Source organism: Neoarius graeffei, chromosome 5 (assembly GCF_027579695.1).
Source record: "Neoarius graeffei isolate fNeoGra1 chromosome 5, fNeoGra1.pri, whole genome shotgun sequence".
NCBI lineage: Eukaryota > Metazoa > Chordata > Actinopteri > Siluriformes > Ariidae > Neoarius > Neoarius graeffei.
Window position 1 is genome coordinate 19826151 of NC_083573.1, and position 18787 is coordinate 19844937.

The window sequence follows — 18787 nt, forward strand, 5'->3', positions numbered from 1 at the left end:
GAGGTGCCCTTGAGCAAGGTACCTAACCCCTGGCTGCTCCCCGGGCGCTTTGGTGTGGCTGCCCACTGCTCTGAGTGTGTGTGTGTGGGTGTTCACTGCTTCAGATGGGTTAAATGCAGAGGATGAATTTCACTGTGCTTGAAGTATACATGTGACGAATAATAAAGGTTTATTCTTAAATAACTACATCATGAAGAATTAAAGCCCCTCCTTCACAGATGAGTGAAAATATTGAATAAATTTCCTCTTTTTGATTGCTTGGGTTAAAATGCCAAGTTATGATGACTGAATTGATTATTCACTTAAATATGAATAATATGATACATTGTGGATATTTGATATGGCGAAATAGGACATAATGGAAAAATTAAGAACACACTGGAAAGATGAGAATAATGGCGCTGGTAAAAGAACAGCGACTGTACTGGCTGAAGGTTGCGTGGGTCTCTGCTGCGGCGTGCGAGCAGCGGGACATCACTACTGCACCAGACGGAGCGCAAGGCGGGGCAAAATGACTGGCTGTAGATTCTATCAAAAGTTCCCTCTAAATTGACCATGGTTGCAAAATATTGGCCAAAAATATGCAAACACTACGAAATATGAAAGTAAGATGAAAAATAAACATTCTATTGCCTTATACTGCAAGAATAAAACAAAATAAAATTCACTTTTCAGTGATAACGTCCGAACAGATCACTTGGGTAACAGAAAGACCGCAAATGGAAGCACTATCAACTTCTAACTGTTGGAGTGGAAAATTCCATTCTACACATGCAAATTGTTAATGTGTGTCCTTCCCCGCGCACACAACATGCTACGGTAAAAAAATAGACCACAACTCATTTTATAGCTCAGAAATTCATACAAGACCAGCTACCATTGTAACATATTCTGTAAGAAACATATTCTATACCTAACTTTCAGCTTTCGTTTTAAAAAACAAAATCGCAGATTTATAACTAAATTTTTATATGGCGTAGTGATTTTAAGTTACTACTTTTGGTGAGGTAGTGACGTTGACCCTGAGGCTTTCCATTTAGATCAAAACACACGATCATATTGGTTTTGGGTATGTGGAAAATGGAGTTACAACGGTGATCAAATATTTTGCATGATGTTTTATTACGGTTATGATTATTCTGTGAGCGCACCAGTCCTTAGGTGTATAAAGTTACAACTTAAAATACAATTAGTGATAACTGTAGACTTTTCAGTGGACTACAACCTTTTTAAGGGAATGCGATGTAGTCAACCATTTATCATGTCCCAGGTCAAGCCGCCATTTTTCCACAAATTTGCAGAATTTTTGCCAAATTCTGAATAGAGTATTCACATCAAAGATTTAGTTTTATCTGTATTATTTCTTTCATCATTTTATTACAAATTAAAACCAACATCACCATTCAAAACCGTTTAGTTTATTGACAGAGTATATTTAATGGGGTACCCCCACAGTACCCAGTTTCTGAGACAGACCCATACAATTTATATATATATATATATATATATATATATATATATATATATATAAATATATATATATAAAAATATATATAATTTTTTTTTGACAATTATTCCACAAAATCGAGTCGTACATGAGCTATAAGCCATGTATGATGAGATTGAGTGGAATAACTGTTTTATTCTATCCACATTCACTGGATTTTGAGAAATGGAGCATTTTTATTTTTTGTAAATTCGATAAATAAAAACTTTATACAAAACATCTGACAATCATTTTCATAAAATGCTTTAATAATTATTGGGGGGGGGAAAGAAACGTTCTTACTATCAAATACTTTTTATTCTATATTTTGTGTGTGTCTCTCCCCCCCCCCCCCCCCCCCCCCCCCTTTCATTTTTTTTTTTTTAATTTTTGGGGGTTTTGTTTTTGAGTAAGGTTATTTCGTCCTTGGTTGGTTCAGTAACACGGGCCACCATTTTGTTTTTCTTCTTTCAAGTTTTTCAGCAGTTGGCAAATGAACTTAAAGGTACATTACCACCACCAACTGGGCTGGAGTGTGGAACAGGAAATATTGGGGGGAAGAAAACTATATTCTTTCAGCTATTTCTGTTTCTTTTAAATACTTGATGACCAAGCTGCCATTTTGTTTTTCTTTACTCATGGTATATGAGCTGATATCCTAGTAGTAGAGTAGCCAATCAGTGTGCAATTGCTCATATCCAATGAATGTCGATAGAATATACACACATTATACCCGTACTGTTATGCTATTCTGATATAGGCATAAATATTTATAAAAGTTAAATCAAGTATTTTACTTCAATCCCCTATAATGTATACTAACCAAGTTAACTTTTATTTTAAAATCCCCAGTTTTTCTCTGGCTCAGTGATGAATAACATTAACAATTCTAATTAAAACAGAAACTGAAGTTGGACTGGACATGTATAATTTATTCCATCTTGTTATTCTCATAATGATGAGGTCTGTACAGTACTTTTATTTTTTTTTATTGAGTCTTCCTTTTCGTTAGAGAAATTAACCAAGAACCTCTGTGTAAAGATATATAGATGGAGATGAATGCATGGGTGGGTGGCTAGTTAAACTGAGATGCACTAACAGAGATGGATGGGTAGATGGATTGATTGATTTCTGTAATTGTGTATGTATTATCCCAATAATTGTGTGTTATTTGAATATTTGTGTATTTGGCACACCCCATTGTAGTACAAACCTGCTGCACAGTGGAATGATTATAGACCAGACGCCAGCAACACGCCTCTGTCTGGCACAGGCCCTGGCCCAACAGTTCTTTGGGTGCTTCATCTCACGCATGTCATGGTGAGTGCATGCACACCATCAGGTTTGGATCATTTCTCATTATTACTGTTGCTCAATGTTCACCAAATGTACAGAGTACATGGAAATGTCAGAAGATGCCACTTTTTTCACTACTAAGTTTGAACTTGTGAAAACATGAACTTGTGTGGAAAAAGTAATAGGTATGATGAATTACTTCATTGTGTCTGTGTTTTTAATGGCTTAACATGTGTGCCTTTTAAAACTCAGCAGAGTTCTGGTTCCTGTCTCTCTCCATTTCCCCAACTTTCTGAAGATTTACATTACTTGCTAGCATCAAATACCAAGTTGTGTGCGCGCGCGCGCATGTTGAGTACAACACCCATTTAGAATCGACCTCCTAGCTCAGAGATGTTGAAATTTTACCAGGTGTGCAACACACTGATACAATGCACCCCCTTATTCTAAAACCGAAATCAGATGTTCAGGCTCCAGTTCTGCGTCTTTATTTGGACTTGCACAAACCCAGTTGCATAACCAAACATGCTGTGTGATTGAGAGCACTTGCCTGCGTGGAGTTAATTGTGTGGTTTAATGCTGTTCAGAGCTGTAATTGGAGACAGGCAACCAAGAATCTGGGCTATTGTTCCAGACCATCTCTCTCTCGCTCTCGCTCTTTCCTCTGCTTCAACATTTTACCAGGTGTGCAACACACTGATACAATGCACCCCCTTATTCTAAAACCGAAATCAGATGTTCAGGCTCCAGTTCTGTGTCTTTATTTGGACTTGCACAAACCCAGTTGCATAACCAAACATGCTGTGTGATTGAGAGCACTTGCCTTGAAATTTTACCAGGTGTGCAACACACTGATACAATGCACCCCCTTATTCTAAAACCGAAATCAGATGTTCAGAAAAGCTTTACTTTGCTTTTCTGCTGCACAGGAAACAGATGGGTGCTAGGAGCATTTATTCTTTTTCTGAAAGCATAATATGGCTTCATACTACAATGCCAGTTTTATCATAAAACATGTTTTAAGCTATTAATTTTGCTATATTTATTTACCTACAGTAATGGCTTCTTGTCACTGATATTTAATCTGAATTTACATTTCTTATCTTGCAGTTAGGGCGGCACGGTGGCGTAGTGGTTAGCGCTGTCGCCTCACAGCAAGAAGGTCCTGGGTTCGAGCCCCGGGGCCGGCGAGGGCCTTTCTGTGTGGAGTTTGCATGTTCTCCCCGTGTCCGCGTGGGTTTCCTCCGGGTGCTCCGGTTTCCCCCACAGTCCAAAGACATGCAGGTTAGGTTAACTGGTGACTCTAAATTGACCGTAGGTGTGAATGTGAGTGTGAATGGTTGTCTGTGTCTATGTGTTAGCCCTGTGATGACCTGGCGACTTGTCCAGGGTGTACCCCGCCTTTCGCCCGTAGTCAGCTGGGATAGGCTCCAGCTTGCCTGCGACCCTGTAGAAGGATAATGAGATCTTGCAGTTACTCAGTATATACAGTGCCTTCCACATTTATTGGTATCCCTTGTAAAGGTTAGAGGAAAAATCCACCCTTTGGTGAAGTAGCTTCATTTCACATTATAAAAAGCCAACCTTTTAATTGAAGTTTATGCAGAGAGAGAAAAATCCCTCATCAAGAAATAATTTAACAAAAATGCATGTGCCCTATTATTGGCACCCCTGTGTTTAATACATATTGTATGACAACTTCCCTTGACCAGTAAAACAGCACAGAGTCTTCTCCTATTACATTCAATAAGGTTGGCGATACACAGCAGGGCATCTGAGACCATTCCTCTTTACACAATCTCACCAGATCATTAAGGGTCTAAGGCCCTCTCTTGTGCACGCTCCTCTTCAGCCCCCACCACAGGTTTTCAATGGGATTCAGGTCAGGGGGCTGAGATGGCCATGCCAGAAGCTTGAAGCATTTTTGTGTTGATTTGGGCACATGCTTCATCTTCCTGCTGGAAGATCCAGTGATGAGCCAGTTTTAACCGTCATGTCCTGGTATTTCATGGAGTCCATAATGTCATGTACACTAACAAGGTTTCCAGGGCCTTTGGAGAAAAAACAACCCCAAAACATCACAGAACTTCCACCATATTTGACAGTTGGGATCGGATTCTTTTCATTATAGCCATTCTTCTTTTTACACCAAACCCACCTTGAGTGTTTATTGCCAAAAAGTCAAGTCAAGTTTATTTGTATAGCGCTTTTAACAGTAAACATTGTCGCAAAGCAGCTTTACAGAATTTGAACGACTTAAAATATGAGCTGATTTTATCCCTAATCTATCCCCAACGAGCACGCCTGTGGCAACGGTGGCAAGGAAAAACTCCCTCAGATGAAATGAGGAAGAAACCTTGAGAGGAACCAGACTCAAAAGGGAACCCATCCCCATCCGGGCAACAACAGACAACATGACTATAACATTAACAGTCCTAACAAAGTCAGCTTCGTTGATACTATAAACCCCCCACCGACGGAAACCCGAGCGCAAAACCGTTCACGACAGCCACAGTCCCAAAGTCAGCAAGTCAACTGCAGTCCTAAAGCTCCATTTTGTTACATTAGACCATAGAACACCGTTCCAGTCAAAGTTGTAGTAGTGTTTCACAAACTTCAGGCACTTATGTTTGTGTTTTAATTGACAAAAAAAGCTTTTTTCAGGCATATCTTCCAAATAATCTGTTGGCATGGAGGTGGCATCTGATGGTGTTTTTGGAGACTTGGAAACCCCAAGATTTGGCTTTTTCTTGTAATTCACCAACAGTGATCCTTGGGGATTTTTTTTCCTTTCTTCTCTTGCTGTCCTTCTCACTGTACGTTGGGAGGGGGGAATAAACTTGGGTCCTCTTCCAGGCAAGTTTGTAACAGTTCCAGTTGCTGTCTACTTTTTATTGCCCGAACAGTAGAAATGGACATTTTCAGGTGAGTAGCCTTTTTTTTTTTTTTTTGTAACCATTCCCTAACTTATGAAGGTGAACACACTTTCCCCTCATTTGGTTTGTGCGTTCTCTTATCTTTCCCATGTTGATGGATGCCTAAGGGAATTTGGTGTCGATCACCCCAGTCACTCAGGAGGTCATGGATTACAGCTTGAAAGTTCCTACACACCCCAATCAACTTAAAAATACTGTGACATTTAAATGGGAAACATGCTTCGGTATTCACTATAATTTCCAGGGTTGCCAATAATACTGGCACATGTGTTTTTTGTTGAAAATTATTTCTTGGTGAGGGAATTGTTATTCTCTGAATAAATTTATTTCAATTAAAGGTTGGGGTCCCCCCCCCCCCCCCCCCCCCCCCCAAGTGAATTGAAGCGACTTCACCAAAGAGAGGATTTTTTTTTTTTTTTTTACCCTTTTTACTAACTTTTTACTCCTCTCCCGTTCAAACCTATGGTAGCAATAGGAACTTTTATCCTCTTTAAAGTGTGATTCCATTCAAGGGATCAGGGCTGATTTTTAGTTCTTGTGCCATAGTTTCAGGACCGTTTTTGGCTCCTACTTATTTTTCTGTGGACCACGAAATATTAGTGGAGGGATTTGCTGAATAGTGCAACCTTCACAATATGTCCAGCACTCTTACCTGCCCTTAACCCCCCCCCAAAAAAAAAAAAAAAAAATGTGTATATATATATATATATATATATATATATATATATATATATATATATTTAGCTAATGGACCATTACTAAGGTGTGTTGTTTATCCACATTTCCACCTTTTTTTTTTTTTTTTGCGCATGAGGATTGTTTTTTCTATAGGCTTCAATTTCCTTTAATGCTTGTAGCTGGTTTAAAATTCTGCAATAATGTTCTCATATTCCAGGACAGCAATAAGGAACAACTTTAATATTTGTCTTTTTAATATTCACTGTAAATATATCATGTTGTGAAATGTTATAACTGTCTTGCAGTTTGTGTTGCTTTGGATATTTTCCTGGTCATGTAGTCATGCAGTGTTGTGGAACACATGAAACAGGGCTAAATATAATATAGCAGGGTCATGAGTCTTTCTGCCAAAACTGCTGTTAGATATTTGTGTACTTATTCTTATCTAGCATACCAAGTTATCACATATATGATATTGTGGATATCATAAAGAGAGAGCCTTTTGTCACATGTACTCAAGCACAGCGAAATTCCTCCTCTGCATTTAACCCATCTGAAGCAGTGAACACACGCATGCACACAAGTCAGTAATGAGTGCACGCACACATACCCAGGGCAGTGGGCAGCTATGCTAATTGGGGGTTAGGTGCCTTGCTCAAGGGCACTTCAGCCATGATACAGAGGGAGGGTAAAGTGCTGTTCATTCACTCGACTCCCCTCACGTTTTTCCTGTCGGTCCTGGGAATTGAACCAACAACCCTTTGGGCCCAAGGGTAGCCAAACCTCCAGGTCATGGCTGCCACGTAAGAGCTAGCTGCTGTTTGATATTCTTTTAGCTAGCCATCTTTTAAAACTGTAGTTGTGTATGTATTTGTTATTACTGTGCCAAATTTTAATATAATACAAGTTTAAAAGCATCTCTTTGACTTGCAGGTCCGATGAATGGGTATTGAAGGGCATCTCTGGCTACATCTTTGGCCTCTACTTAAAGAAGACTTTTGGAGTCAATGAGTATCGCCACTGGATCAGGGAGGTCAGGATGGGATAAGAGGTTTTTGAAGATTAACCTGAAATGTTTCTCTGGAATTCACTGAAATTTTTTCGGACAGGAGCTGGACAAGATTGTGGAATACGAGCTGAAAACAGGAGGCGTCCTGCTGCACCCCACTTTTGCCGGAGGAAAAGAAAAAGACAGGTGCCATTATTTTGTGTGCAAACTTCATTCATTAACTGCCACTACCAGATCACACAAGCACACCACTAAACAGACATAATGCAGTCCATATTTTTGCTGTGACTTTGTGGTGAAATTAGCATATCTCCATTAACTATTCATGTGTACAACCAGCCCCAGTTTTGAATTTTTATATTATTTTGTACAGTTTTTTTCCTGTCCATTATCCTGCTGGCTGCTCTGTTAATGCATCATTCATAAATCATCTTGCTGATGTGCGTTCCAGAAATGTATGTAAATTTATATTGACCTCTATTAGGCTCCAGGTTGCCTGCGACCCTGTAGAACAGGATAAAGCGGCTAGAGATAATGAGATGAGGCCTCTATTTGTTCATGCTGCAGCTGTCAATGACTCCACAGATCCAGAATAACAGAATGAGGGGAAAATGTGAAATATAAAATACATACTGTATGTTTGTTCCAGCCCGACTCCGCACTTGCATTTCTCCATCAAACACCCCCACACACTCTCCTGGGAGTACTACAAAATGTTCCAGTGCAAGGCACATCTTGTCATGAGGCTGATTGAGAACCGCATCAGTATGGAATTCATGCTGCAGGTAAGAAAACTCTCCATACTTGCACACTGTGTAAGTTCTCGTTATTGAATTTAAGTGCTGCACATTAGTACTAGTACCATGGATGGGCCCACATGGATATCGTAAAGATTTTCCCCGGACTTACCCTTCAGTGTATCATCTCACATTGATAACACAGGTTTGATCTAAAAACTGTTGCTGTAATCATAAAAACTGTCCTATGTTTAATCCATGACTCATTCACAATATGCTTATACTGAACATCCTTTCAGCACACTTCATAGAGTTGTAGAAGCGTAATAACCCATCATCACACCCTCTGGTGTCACCCAGGAGAGGAAGTGTTCCCTTTTATGGCTGGTTCTTCTAAAGATTTAATTTTCATGTTGTCTCAGGGATTTTTTTTTCTTGCCACAGTCACCTCCATTTTATTCTTTAGGGATCTAAATGTACGCTCACTGGTCACTATAATAGGAACTTGTTCTTGATTCTAAGTTTCCTGTTCTTGGCTGGCAGGGGTGGAACCCAATGTGGCCTTCTGCTGTTGCATGCTGAGATGTTTTTCTGCTCACCACGGTTGTAAAGTATGATTATGTGACTGACTTACTATATCCTTCCTGGTAGCTTGAACCAATCTGGGGAGGGTTTCCCAAAAGCCTGTTAACTCTAAGAGCATCTTAACTAGGAGAGGGAGCGTTCATTGTGCTGCTCACGCAACCATTTAACAATGATCTTTGTGCTGTGATGCTTTTGGGGAAACTCAGGCCTGGCCATTTTACTCTGACCTCTCTCTTATCAACAAGATGTTTCCACCCACAGAACTGTCACTCACTCTGTTTTTTGTTTTTCACACCATTCTGTGTAAACTCTAGAACTTGGGTGGCCAACCCGCGGCTCGCGAGCCGCATGCGGCTCTTTGCCCGGTGTCATGCGGCTCTTGCGTTCATATCGAAGTTTGTGTTTGTGGGGTTTTTTTTATGTGCGTGTGCGCTTTGCTTGAGTTCAGTATGGTATTTTCGTCAAATGCATCTTCGCTTTGCTTGGGTATATTACGGTATTTTCAGGTCATGTCAAATGCGCATGTGCGTGAGATAATCGCTAAGTTTTTGGCCAAGGTGTATCTTGTGTCAAGTAGCCTCTCAAAATGGCAATGAAAAAATGCACAGCAAAACGAAAATATGAAGACGAACATAGGACGTTTTTAACAGAGTGGGAGAGTTTATACTTTTTTGTTGAACGTAATGGCAAGCCATTCTGCCTTATATGTCAGTCGTCATTAGCTCATTTCAAAGCTTCCCGCCTCCCTGAATAAGCAAGGAGCCAGATATGCAACACTAATTGAAAACCTGCACGAAAGCTTTGTAACCCGGTTCCGTGATATACAACTGAAAAGGCCACAGGTTACGTTCCTCGTCGACCCATTCAATGCGGAGATGGACTGTTTGAAAGCCCCGCTAGTCACAGATGAGGCTGCGGCTGAGTTGGAGATGATCGATCTTCGTGAGGAAGACCAACTGAAACCTGTTTTGAGGGAAGGCACCATTGAGTTTTGGAAAAGTGTGCCATTGGAAAAATACCCGACTGTGAAACGGGCTGCGCTTAAGATACTGTCAATGTTTGGGTCAACATACGTCTGTGAGTCTGTGTTCTCTACCATGAAACATGTGAAGTCAAAGCATCGTTCTGTTCTGACTGAAACCCATGTGAAAGAACTGCTTCGAGTGGCAACGACGGAATACAAGCCAGATTTGAAGAGGATTGTTCAAGGCAAGGAATGTCAGAAGTCCCACTAAGCAACATGCATAGTAAGTGCACACAATATTGATTGCTGTAAATGACTGGCCTGTTGTATTAGTACTGACTGAAGGAGTAAATTTCTCTCATGTTGGCGTGTGACATTTACTATTAATCTGGCTGAGCAGAGGTGCGTGTGTGTCTGTGAGGGAGAGAGAGAGAGAGCGGGGGGGCGATGTTCATGTGTGGTCATGTGTATGGTGTGGCTTTTTTTTTTGGTAATGCCATGAGTCCCACTAAGCAGCATGCATAGTAAGTGCACACAATGTTCATTGTTAAAAATGACTGGCCTCAGCCTGTGGTCTTAGTACTGTAGGAGTAAATATGTTGGTGTGTGACATTTACTATTAATCTGGCTGAGCAGAGGTGTGTGTGTGTGTGTGTGTGTGTGTGAGAGAGAGAGAGAGAGAGGAAGGGATGGGTGATGTTCGTGTGCCCATGTGTATGATGTGGCTCTTTGCGGTAATACAGTAAAAAATGTGGCTCTTGGTCTCCAACTGGTTGGCCACCCCTGCTCTAGAGACTGTTTTGTGTGAAAACCCCAGGAGATTAGCAGTTTCTGAATTCCTCAAACCAGTCCATCTGGCACCAACACCAACACAGTGAAAGTCACAGAGATCTCGATTTTTCCCATTCTGATGTTTGAAGTGAACATTAACTGAAGCTCTTGATTTGTGTCTGCATGATTTTATGCATTGTGCTGCTGTCAAGGGATTGGCTGACTAGATAACTGCATAAAACAGCAGGTGTATGGGTGTTCCTAGTAAAGCGGCTGGTGAGTGTATATCTACATCTGAATTTCTGTAAAACTGCTTTGTGATATCTGTTAAAATGCTATACAAATAAAACCAAATTGAATTGCTACAGTGCTTTTCTCATAATCTCTACTGCATCTCTGGTGTATTTGAGATGACCATAAATGAAAATCTTGACACATTTCCATGCAGTGAGAGAACCAATTATATAAAAATCATCCATTGATCAGTAGTTCTGTGGGTGAAGTTTTTTGTTGAAGTGAGAGGTCAGAGGTGAATGGCCAGATTGGCTCAAGCTGACAGATAGGCTACAGTAAACTCTAATAGAAATGCTCTCTCAGAATGCACAGCACTGAATGTGAATGGGCTATAACAGCAAAAAAACAAACAAACTGGGAAATACATTTTTCCAGTATTCACCTTTCCAATTTTGGTGAATCTGGGCCACTGTTGCCTCTCATTCCTGTTCTTGGCTGACAGGAGTGAAACTCAACATCGTACTCTTCTGCTGTTGTAGCCCATCTTCCTCATGGTTCAACATCTGCTTTCTGCATTCACTCACTCATCAAGCTTGATTTTATATATAAAAGCTTACAACTTTATTCCTCAGGTGTTCAACAAGTTGCTGAGCCTGGCCAGCACGGCTTCATCTCAGAAGTACCAGTCGCATATGTGGAGTCAGATGCTTTTGTCCACCTCTGGGTTTCTCAAGTCCATTTCCAATGTGTCAGGGAAGGACATTGGGCCCTTGATCAAGCAATGGGTGTATCCTTTCCATGGCACTAGTATAGTTTTGGGAGAATTTGGTAGACTGTTTAGAACTCTGCCGTGTAAGCATTTCACTCATGTTAATACATCGTTACATGGTATCAGATGTTTGTGTCGGTGCTTTTTTTTAATTATTATTATTATTATTATAATAAGTATGGGCATATAAACACAGTATAGGACAGATACGCAATAACAGTATTTATGCATCTTTTTTTTTTTTTTAATAATACATTGAATTGTTACAGGGATTCTGTCCTCTTTCCTCATTATGTTGCTTCCTGAGCTCTTTGTTTTCAGAGATCAGAGTGGGGCGGTTAAGTTCTTTGGTAGCTTTGCTTTCAATAGGAAAAGAAATGTGCTGGAACTGGAGATCCGTCAAGATTACATGTCTTCCGGCACTCAGAAATATGTGGTAAGTCCAAGTGCATGTAAGAGCTGCAGTTATGTGCATATGTGCAAGAATTCTTAGAGAATTCCAGAGATAATGGGTCAAAATGATATTTCCTACTCAAGTTCATTGAATGGAACTGGTCCAGCAAAGGTTTAAAGTGTAATATATTGACAGAAAAACAAACAGGAAGGAAAAAAAAACCCCAGAAGCAATGTAATCTGTTACTTAAATTACAAAAAATGGCTGGAAAACAAAAAGGGCAAAATGGAACAGATGAAAACTAATTTTTTTGCTCTATGTACTGAAAAAGGAGGGGGACATATCTAAATCCTATGTCTAGCCAAGCATTATACAGTACACAGTAACTGCAGTTAATCTTAGTCACAGAGCTATAAAAAGGTTTCTGTTATTAGTGGCAAAAAAAAAATCTAAGACCAGGAAATTCTAATAGAACCAAAATAACATCACAAAGACCACAGTGATGGGTTTGAGTGGGAAGAACTGAGTGATGTCAACCCCACAAACAATTCCAAAGTATTTTATACTATGAAACAATGACTGTGTCTTTAGCTGATTGGCGGCTTGTAATCTGGCTCAGTCTAAGGTGGCTTTAGCCAGCCACCTTCGTCCTGATATCGTTTATAGCTCCTGCAGAAGAAAGGAGCTGTTTTTTAAAAAAAAGTTCCCTCCTCTTTATGTGGCAAATTGTAAATGTTGGATAATTGGTCAGTTAGAATAAAAAGTATTAAAATAAATGTTTAAAAAAGGGATTGCTATGCTGAACCCACTGGTTTCACAGTGTATACATGTTCTGGCATATGAGAGTGTTTTCAGCACAGCAGAAGGCATTTACTGTAGTTGGTGTAAGATAATACTGGTATAAAATACTACCAACATTGTTTACATGTGTTCTGTTTAATTTACCTGAACCTTCCAGTGTAAACAGGACTGATGCTAAGTTTGTCGGATGTACAGTTCCAGTCAAAAGTTTGGACATACCTACTCTACTCCACTCCTTCATAGGTTTTTCTGTATTTTGACCATTTTCTACATTGTAGAACCATACTGAAGACATCAAAACTATGAAATAACATATGGAACATATAACATATGGAACATATAAGGAATTTTGTGGTAAACAAAGTGTTAAAACAAAACGTTTGATATTTTAGATTCTTCAAAGAAGCCAGCATTTACCTTTACACTTTGCACACTTTTGGCATTATCTTAACCAGCTTCATGAGGTAGTCTTCTGGAATGCTTTTTCAGTTAACAGGTGTGCTTCATCAAAAGTTAATTAGAGCAATTTCTTGCCTTCTTAACGTGTTTGAGATCAAATAGTAAATAATAAAAATACAGTAAATAGCCCTGTAACAAGTGTTCTAGGTGGGTGGAGCACAGAAGCACGGCAGGCCAGAACTGAGTTCTCAAAAGACTCTTTATTTAGCTTTCAGCTTTAAACTACACACATGCACGCACACAAGAATCCAGGTTGGGGAGAAACTCCCTCCCTCCGCTCTCCCTCTCCACTTATAGGGCGCGGTCACTGGGGAAGACACACAAACACAGGTTAATTCCCATCAGGTGCAGTGATTCCGCCACTTACCTTCCCTGACTCTGACCTCCATTCACAGACCGATGCTTGACCACGCCCCCGCTGCCACAAGCCCTATTCCACAACTGTTGTAATCCATATTATATGGATTAGATGGACATATGTCAAGAACTGCTCAACTAAATAAAGAGAAACGACAGTCCATCATTACTTTAAGACATGAAATGTCTTTTAATTAATAAAAATAAAGAGAAAAAACATTGAATTAGAAGGTGTGTCCAAATTTTTGACTGGTACTGTATTTGTATGTGCCTGGGTATGTTTTAATATGAAGTTTTAAAGTGAAATATCTTGTAAGTTGTGAGGGTATAATATCTTGCATTTTAAATCATAAAGGATACACTGACTAATAAAAGTTCTTTTAAAAGCATCATATTACATATTGGTAGGCTTAGAAAGACTTTCTGTACTGAGTTTTTTCCATTTATCAGATATTTATTGGGATTGAGGGGTTGATTTAATGAGAACCAGATAGAGCCATGGGTGGTCTTTTACCTCCATCAGAAAATTGACAGCATTTTAGTAGAGTACATTTTTTTTTAAATATTTAAATATATTTATTGGGATAAATTTGTGCAGGGCCCCATAAAAGTGACTGTTCAGGAGCTGGATGGATCCTTCAACCACACGCTGCAGATTGAAGAGAACAGCCTCAAGCATGACATCCCCTGTCATTCCAAAAGCAGGAGGTACATCTTTCACAACAGCGGCTCCACGAGATGCTTTCTTAAAATTCTCATGTCTTTAAATCTCAAGTGAAAGCTCAACATAACTTGTAAACACTTAAGCCATAACTGCAGCACATACTCATGATCTTTTGTTCTGGTCAGTGTCAAAATCAAAAATTTAAATTAAAGATTTAAGAGAGCAAAAGAGATGGATAGTGATTTTGTGTGTTTTTTCCCCCTAAAAATGTTTCCGTGTTTTTTTTTAAGGAACAAGAAGAAGAAAATCCCTTTGATGAATGGAGAAGAGGTTGACATGGACTTGTCTGCAATGGAGTAAGACTTTTACATTTCTGCTACCTTAGACTACTTGACAAAAATGTAATGACAAACTTTCATTTGTTCAATCAAGCATATGTTTGAAAATGAACTCTGTTTTTCACAGACTCACTCTCAATGAGTGGGATTTCAGATTTAGATTTTTTTTTTTCTCATTCAAATTATTTTTACACCGTTTTGATTGGCTGAGTGAACTGCAAATAACTGCCTACAAATAATCATCTGCTCATGCACAGTTACTTCACACTTTTATCAACATGGCTCGCTTCCTGAAATTGACAGACAGTAAGTTGGCTATTTTAATTTAACGTTTAAAAAAAGTGAAAACATTAAAAAACTCATCACGTCAACTTTATAATCAGTATTTCAAAAAAATTTGAATGAGAAAACAGTTATTGAACTTGATTTTCACAAAATCTCGTGATTTGTTAGTGTCTTGCAAGCAATTATTTGCCTCTACCTTCAGCATCGCCAAGTAATTCCTTGCTCGCCACTAACAAATCACGATGTTTTGTTTGACCTTGTCCAATAATTGCTTATTGTTTGTTTTAAGTAAAATTTTGTGACATGACATGAAGTACCAAATAGTCAATTCTGTCGGCATCAGTCTTGCAAGCTTCATGATGATTATAATCATATGATGGCATGTTGACCCATGTTCAACCCATAAAATAATTTTTATAAAAATGGTAATTTTGTCAATTATTAACACCAGCATTGATGTGTTTAATCATAGTACAGTCATATCATTTAGTTTCATCTTGCACAATGCTAAACTGGAGGCTATAACCTTCTATTACTTGTTTGTACATAAGCCTGAGAAAGGGTGAGTTTTTCATAATAGATGCAATATAATGATATTCCTATTATTTTGATGATATAATAATAATGCGATGGTGTGTGTATCTGATGCGTTCAGTGCTGACTCGCCCCTGCTGTGGATCCGGATTGACCCAGACATGGCAGTGCTTCGGAAGGTGGAGTTGGCGCAGGCTGACTTCATGTGGCAGTACCAGCTGCGCTATGAGCGAGATGTGGTGGCACAAGAGGAGGCAATTGTAGCACTGGAGAAATTCCCCACAGCTGCTTCCCGCCTCGCCCTCACCGACATCCTTGAGCATGAGCAGTGCTTCTACAAAGTGCGCATGCAGGCTTGCTTCTGCCTTGCCAAGGTAAGATTTAATCAGCAGGCTTCCTCCTGAGGTACAAAGTACAACAAGGTGTCATGTTCTGAGCAGCCATCAGAAAACATGCCTTCATTCCACAACCCTCATTACATTACATTACTGGCGTTTTAGCAGGCGCTCTTATCCAGAGCGACATACAACATACCCAGAGCAGCCTGGGGAGCGAGGGCACTTCAGGGAATCGAACCAGTGACCTTTTGGTCCCTAAGCTGCTTCTTTAACCATTTGGCCATGACTTCCCCCTCATACCCTACTCACCCCTCTATTTATTACAATAATGATTTATTCAACATATCCTTATTCAAAAATTCTTAATTTGATGTTAAATGTCTGATTTTACATTGAATTGCTATGCTATTTACGGGTCATATTGCTATCAGTACTGACAAAGACCATGCTAATTTATTCATATTGATAACACCTGAAACAAGGTGACATAAGCCTCATAACCGATAACATTGCCACCTCACAGGTCCCCTGTTTGGTCCTGAGCTCAGGTGACTGTTTCTGTGCACATTCTTACCATTTCTGTGTGGGTTTTCTCCAGTCATGTTTATTTGTATAGCGCTTTTAACAACAGACATTGTCGCAAAGCAGCTTTACAGAAAATTAAAGGCTTTAAATGTGAGCTAATTTTATCCCTAATTTATCCCCAATGAGCAAGCCTGTGGCAATGGTAGCAAGAAAAAACTCCCTTAGACGACATGAGGAAGAAACCTCGAGAGGAACCAGACTCAAAAGGGAACCCATCCTCATTTGGATGATAACAGATAGTGTGATTTATAAATAACTCACTTCTATAACTGTGTCCTATATAGTCACAAAGTATAACTAATGAAACCAGGAAAATCATTATAGTTTTAACATGCAGTCTGTTTTGTTGAAGTTATAAACTGTTCATTGATGGAAACTTGAGTGCAAAACTGTTCATGACAACTACAGTTCAAAGTTAGCAGGTCAACTGTTCTCAGACAGAAATGTATTACTGTAAGTGTCCAGAACCATCTTCCAAGTGCAACTTTCGACTGTCTGTATGGGGCCACAGAAGCAATGAGATGAGACTCAAGCCAGACGTAGGGCATCAGGATGGATCAGGCAAGTCTGAGGAGACTGGTGTCTCAGGATTGACATGTAACTCGGAGAGGGACAGACGGGGGGAGAGAAAACACAGGTTGTTACCGTAGGTCTGCCCAATGTAACCTACACTACGTTCAGACTGCAACCTGAAACGACCCATATCCGATTTGTTGTGAAATCCGATTTTTTTGTTAGGCCATTCACATTACCAATTATATGAGACTTGTATGCAATCTCCAATATGAACGGAAAACGACCCAAAAGTGTCCTGCATGCGCAAATTGACACGTAATAAGCACATCGTGTGCTGTGTGAGTGAGTGCGTGAGAGTGTCTCTGTGTGAGAGGGTGTGTGTGTGTGTGAATGAGAGTGTCTCTGCGTGAGAGAGAGGGTGTGTGTGAGTGAGTGGGGCCGTGGCAGCAACCTCCGTTGAAAGATTGATTGATTGATTTGATTGATTGAAGTGCGCATGCTCTCTACATAAACACTGTCTAGTGCAGACATCCCAAGTCTCCCGGAAGTTCCGGGAGTCTCCCGCATATTGATAGCGGCTCCCTGATGCCCGCAAATTGGAGAATATCTCCCGGAATCTAGAGCAAGTGAGCAAGAGCACGCACGCGAAACATTAATGTCTGCATCGCGCATATGACGGAGTGCGAGAGAGACTGTGTGTGCACCTGTTCATGTAGCGCATTATGTCATTGTTGTTGTTTTCCACCAAAGAGGCGGGATTAGCCAACGCAGAATAGTGACGTTTGTCTCTTGTTGATGATGTGTAGGTCGCATGAATGCGACCTGTCCGGTCAGACTGCAGTCGCATGTGAAAATATCAGATATGAATTGGATTTAGGACCACATATCCAAGCGGCCTGGGTTGCATGTGAAAAAATCGGATCTGTGTCATTCAGATTGTCAATAACAAATCGGATACAGGTCGCATATGGGCAAAAAATCGGATATGGGTCGTTTCAGGGTGCAGTCTGAACGTAGTCCTAAAGAGTAAGAACAGTATACATTTTGCAAGTGCAAGCAGGGACTCTGGCAAAACTAACTATGACAGCATAACTAAAAGGGGAGAGCCAGAAGGTAACACAGGCATGAGGGCACCCTGGGACATAAAGCAGACAGCCACTACACAATCAACAAACCTGTGTGTGTGTGTGTGTGTGTGTGTGTGTGTGTGTGTGTGTGTGTGTGTGTGTGAGAGAGTGAGACAGCGACAGCATCTATACATCCCAGTTTACCAAAACACGCTATGCCTGAGGACCCTCCAGATCTACTCCTTTACCTAATTAAAAACTATTAATAAAAAGCTTGACTAAAAAGATATGTTTTCAGCCTAGACTTAAACACTGAGACTGTGTCTAAGTCCCGAACACTACTTGGAAGGCTGTTCCAAAACTCTGAAGCTTTGTAAGAAAAGGCTCTGCCCGCTGATGTAGCCTTCACTATGAGGTACCAGCAGATAGCCTGGACATTTTTATCTAAGGAGGCGTGGCAGATCATAAAGGACCAGAAGTTCGCTCAAGTGCTGCGGTGCAAGACCATTCAGTGCTTTAAAGGTCAATAGTAGTATTTTATAATTAATATGAAATTTGATTGGGAGCCAATACAGTGTGCATAAGACAGGGGTGATGTGGTCATATCTTCGAGTTCTAGTAAGGACTCTTGCTGCTGCATTTTGAACTAACTGGAGCTTGTTTATGCACTTATCCAGACAGTAAGGCATTACAGTAATCCAACCTCGAGGTAACAAAGCATGAACTAGTTTTTCTGCGTCATGTAGTAACATTATATTTCTTATCTTAGCAATATTTCTGAGATGAAAGAAAGTTATCCGGGTAATGTTATTGTTATGAGTTTCAAACGAAAGACTGGAGTCAATGATCACACCAAGGTCTTTTACTGCTGCACGTGAAGAAACAGAAAGCCATCCAGAGTTATTGTGTAATCAGAAAACTTACTTCTAATTGCATGTGGTCCTAGTACAAGTACTTCAGTCTTGTCAGAGTTAAGCAGAAGGA

General features: G+C 40.0%; 1 protein-coding gene across 3 annotated transcripts in view; it reads left to right on the forward strand.

Annotated features, from left to right (window-relative positions):
- The window catches only part of taf2 (TAF2 RNA polymerase II, TATA box binding protein (TBP)-associated factor), a 181704-nt gene that overhangs the window by 41950 nt on the left and 120967 nt on the right, over positions 1-18787 (forward strand). For all 3 annotated transcript variants that reach the window (XM_060921386.1, XM_060921387.1, XM_060921388.1), the window contains 9 exons: positions 2693-2806; positions 7330-7429; positions 7506-7591; positions 8055-8190; positions 11329-11483; positions 11787-11901; positions 14075-14184; positions 14431-14496; positions 15419-15671. In XM_060921386.1, coding sequence (XP_060777369.1) covers positions 2693-2806; positions 7330-7429; positions 7506-7591; positions 8055-8190; positions 11329-11483; positions 11787-11901; positions 14075-14184; positions 14431-14496; positions 15419-15671 — 1135 coding nt within the window. The remainder of the gene's footprint in view (positions 1-2692; positions 2807-7329; positions 7430-7505; positions 7592-8054; positions 8191-11328; positions 11484-11786; positions 11902-14074; positions 14185-14430; positions 14497-15418; positions 15672-18787) is intronic.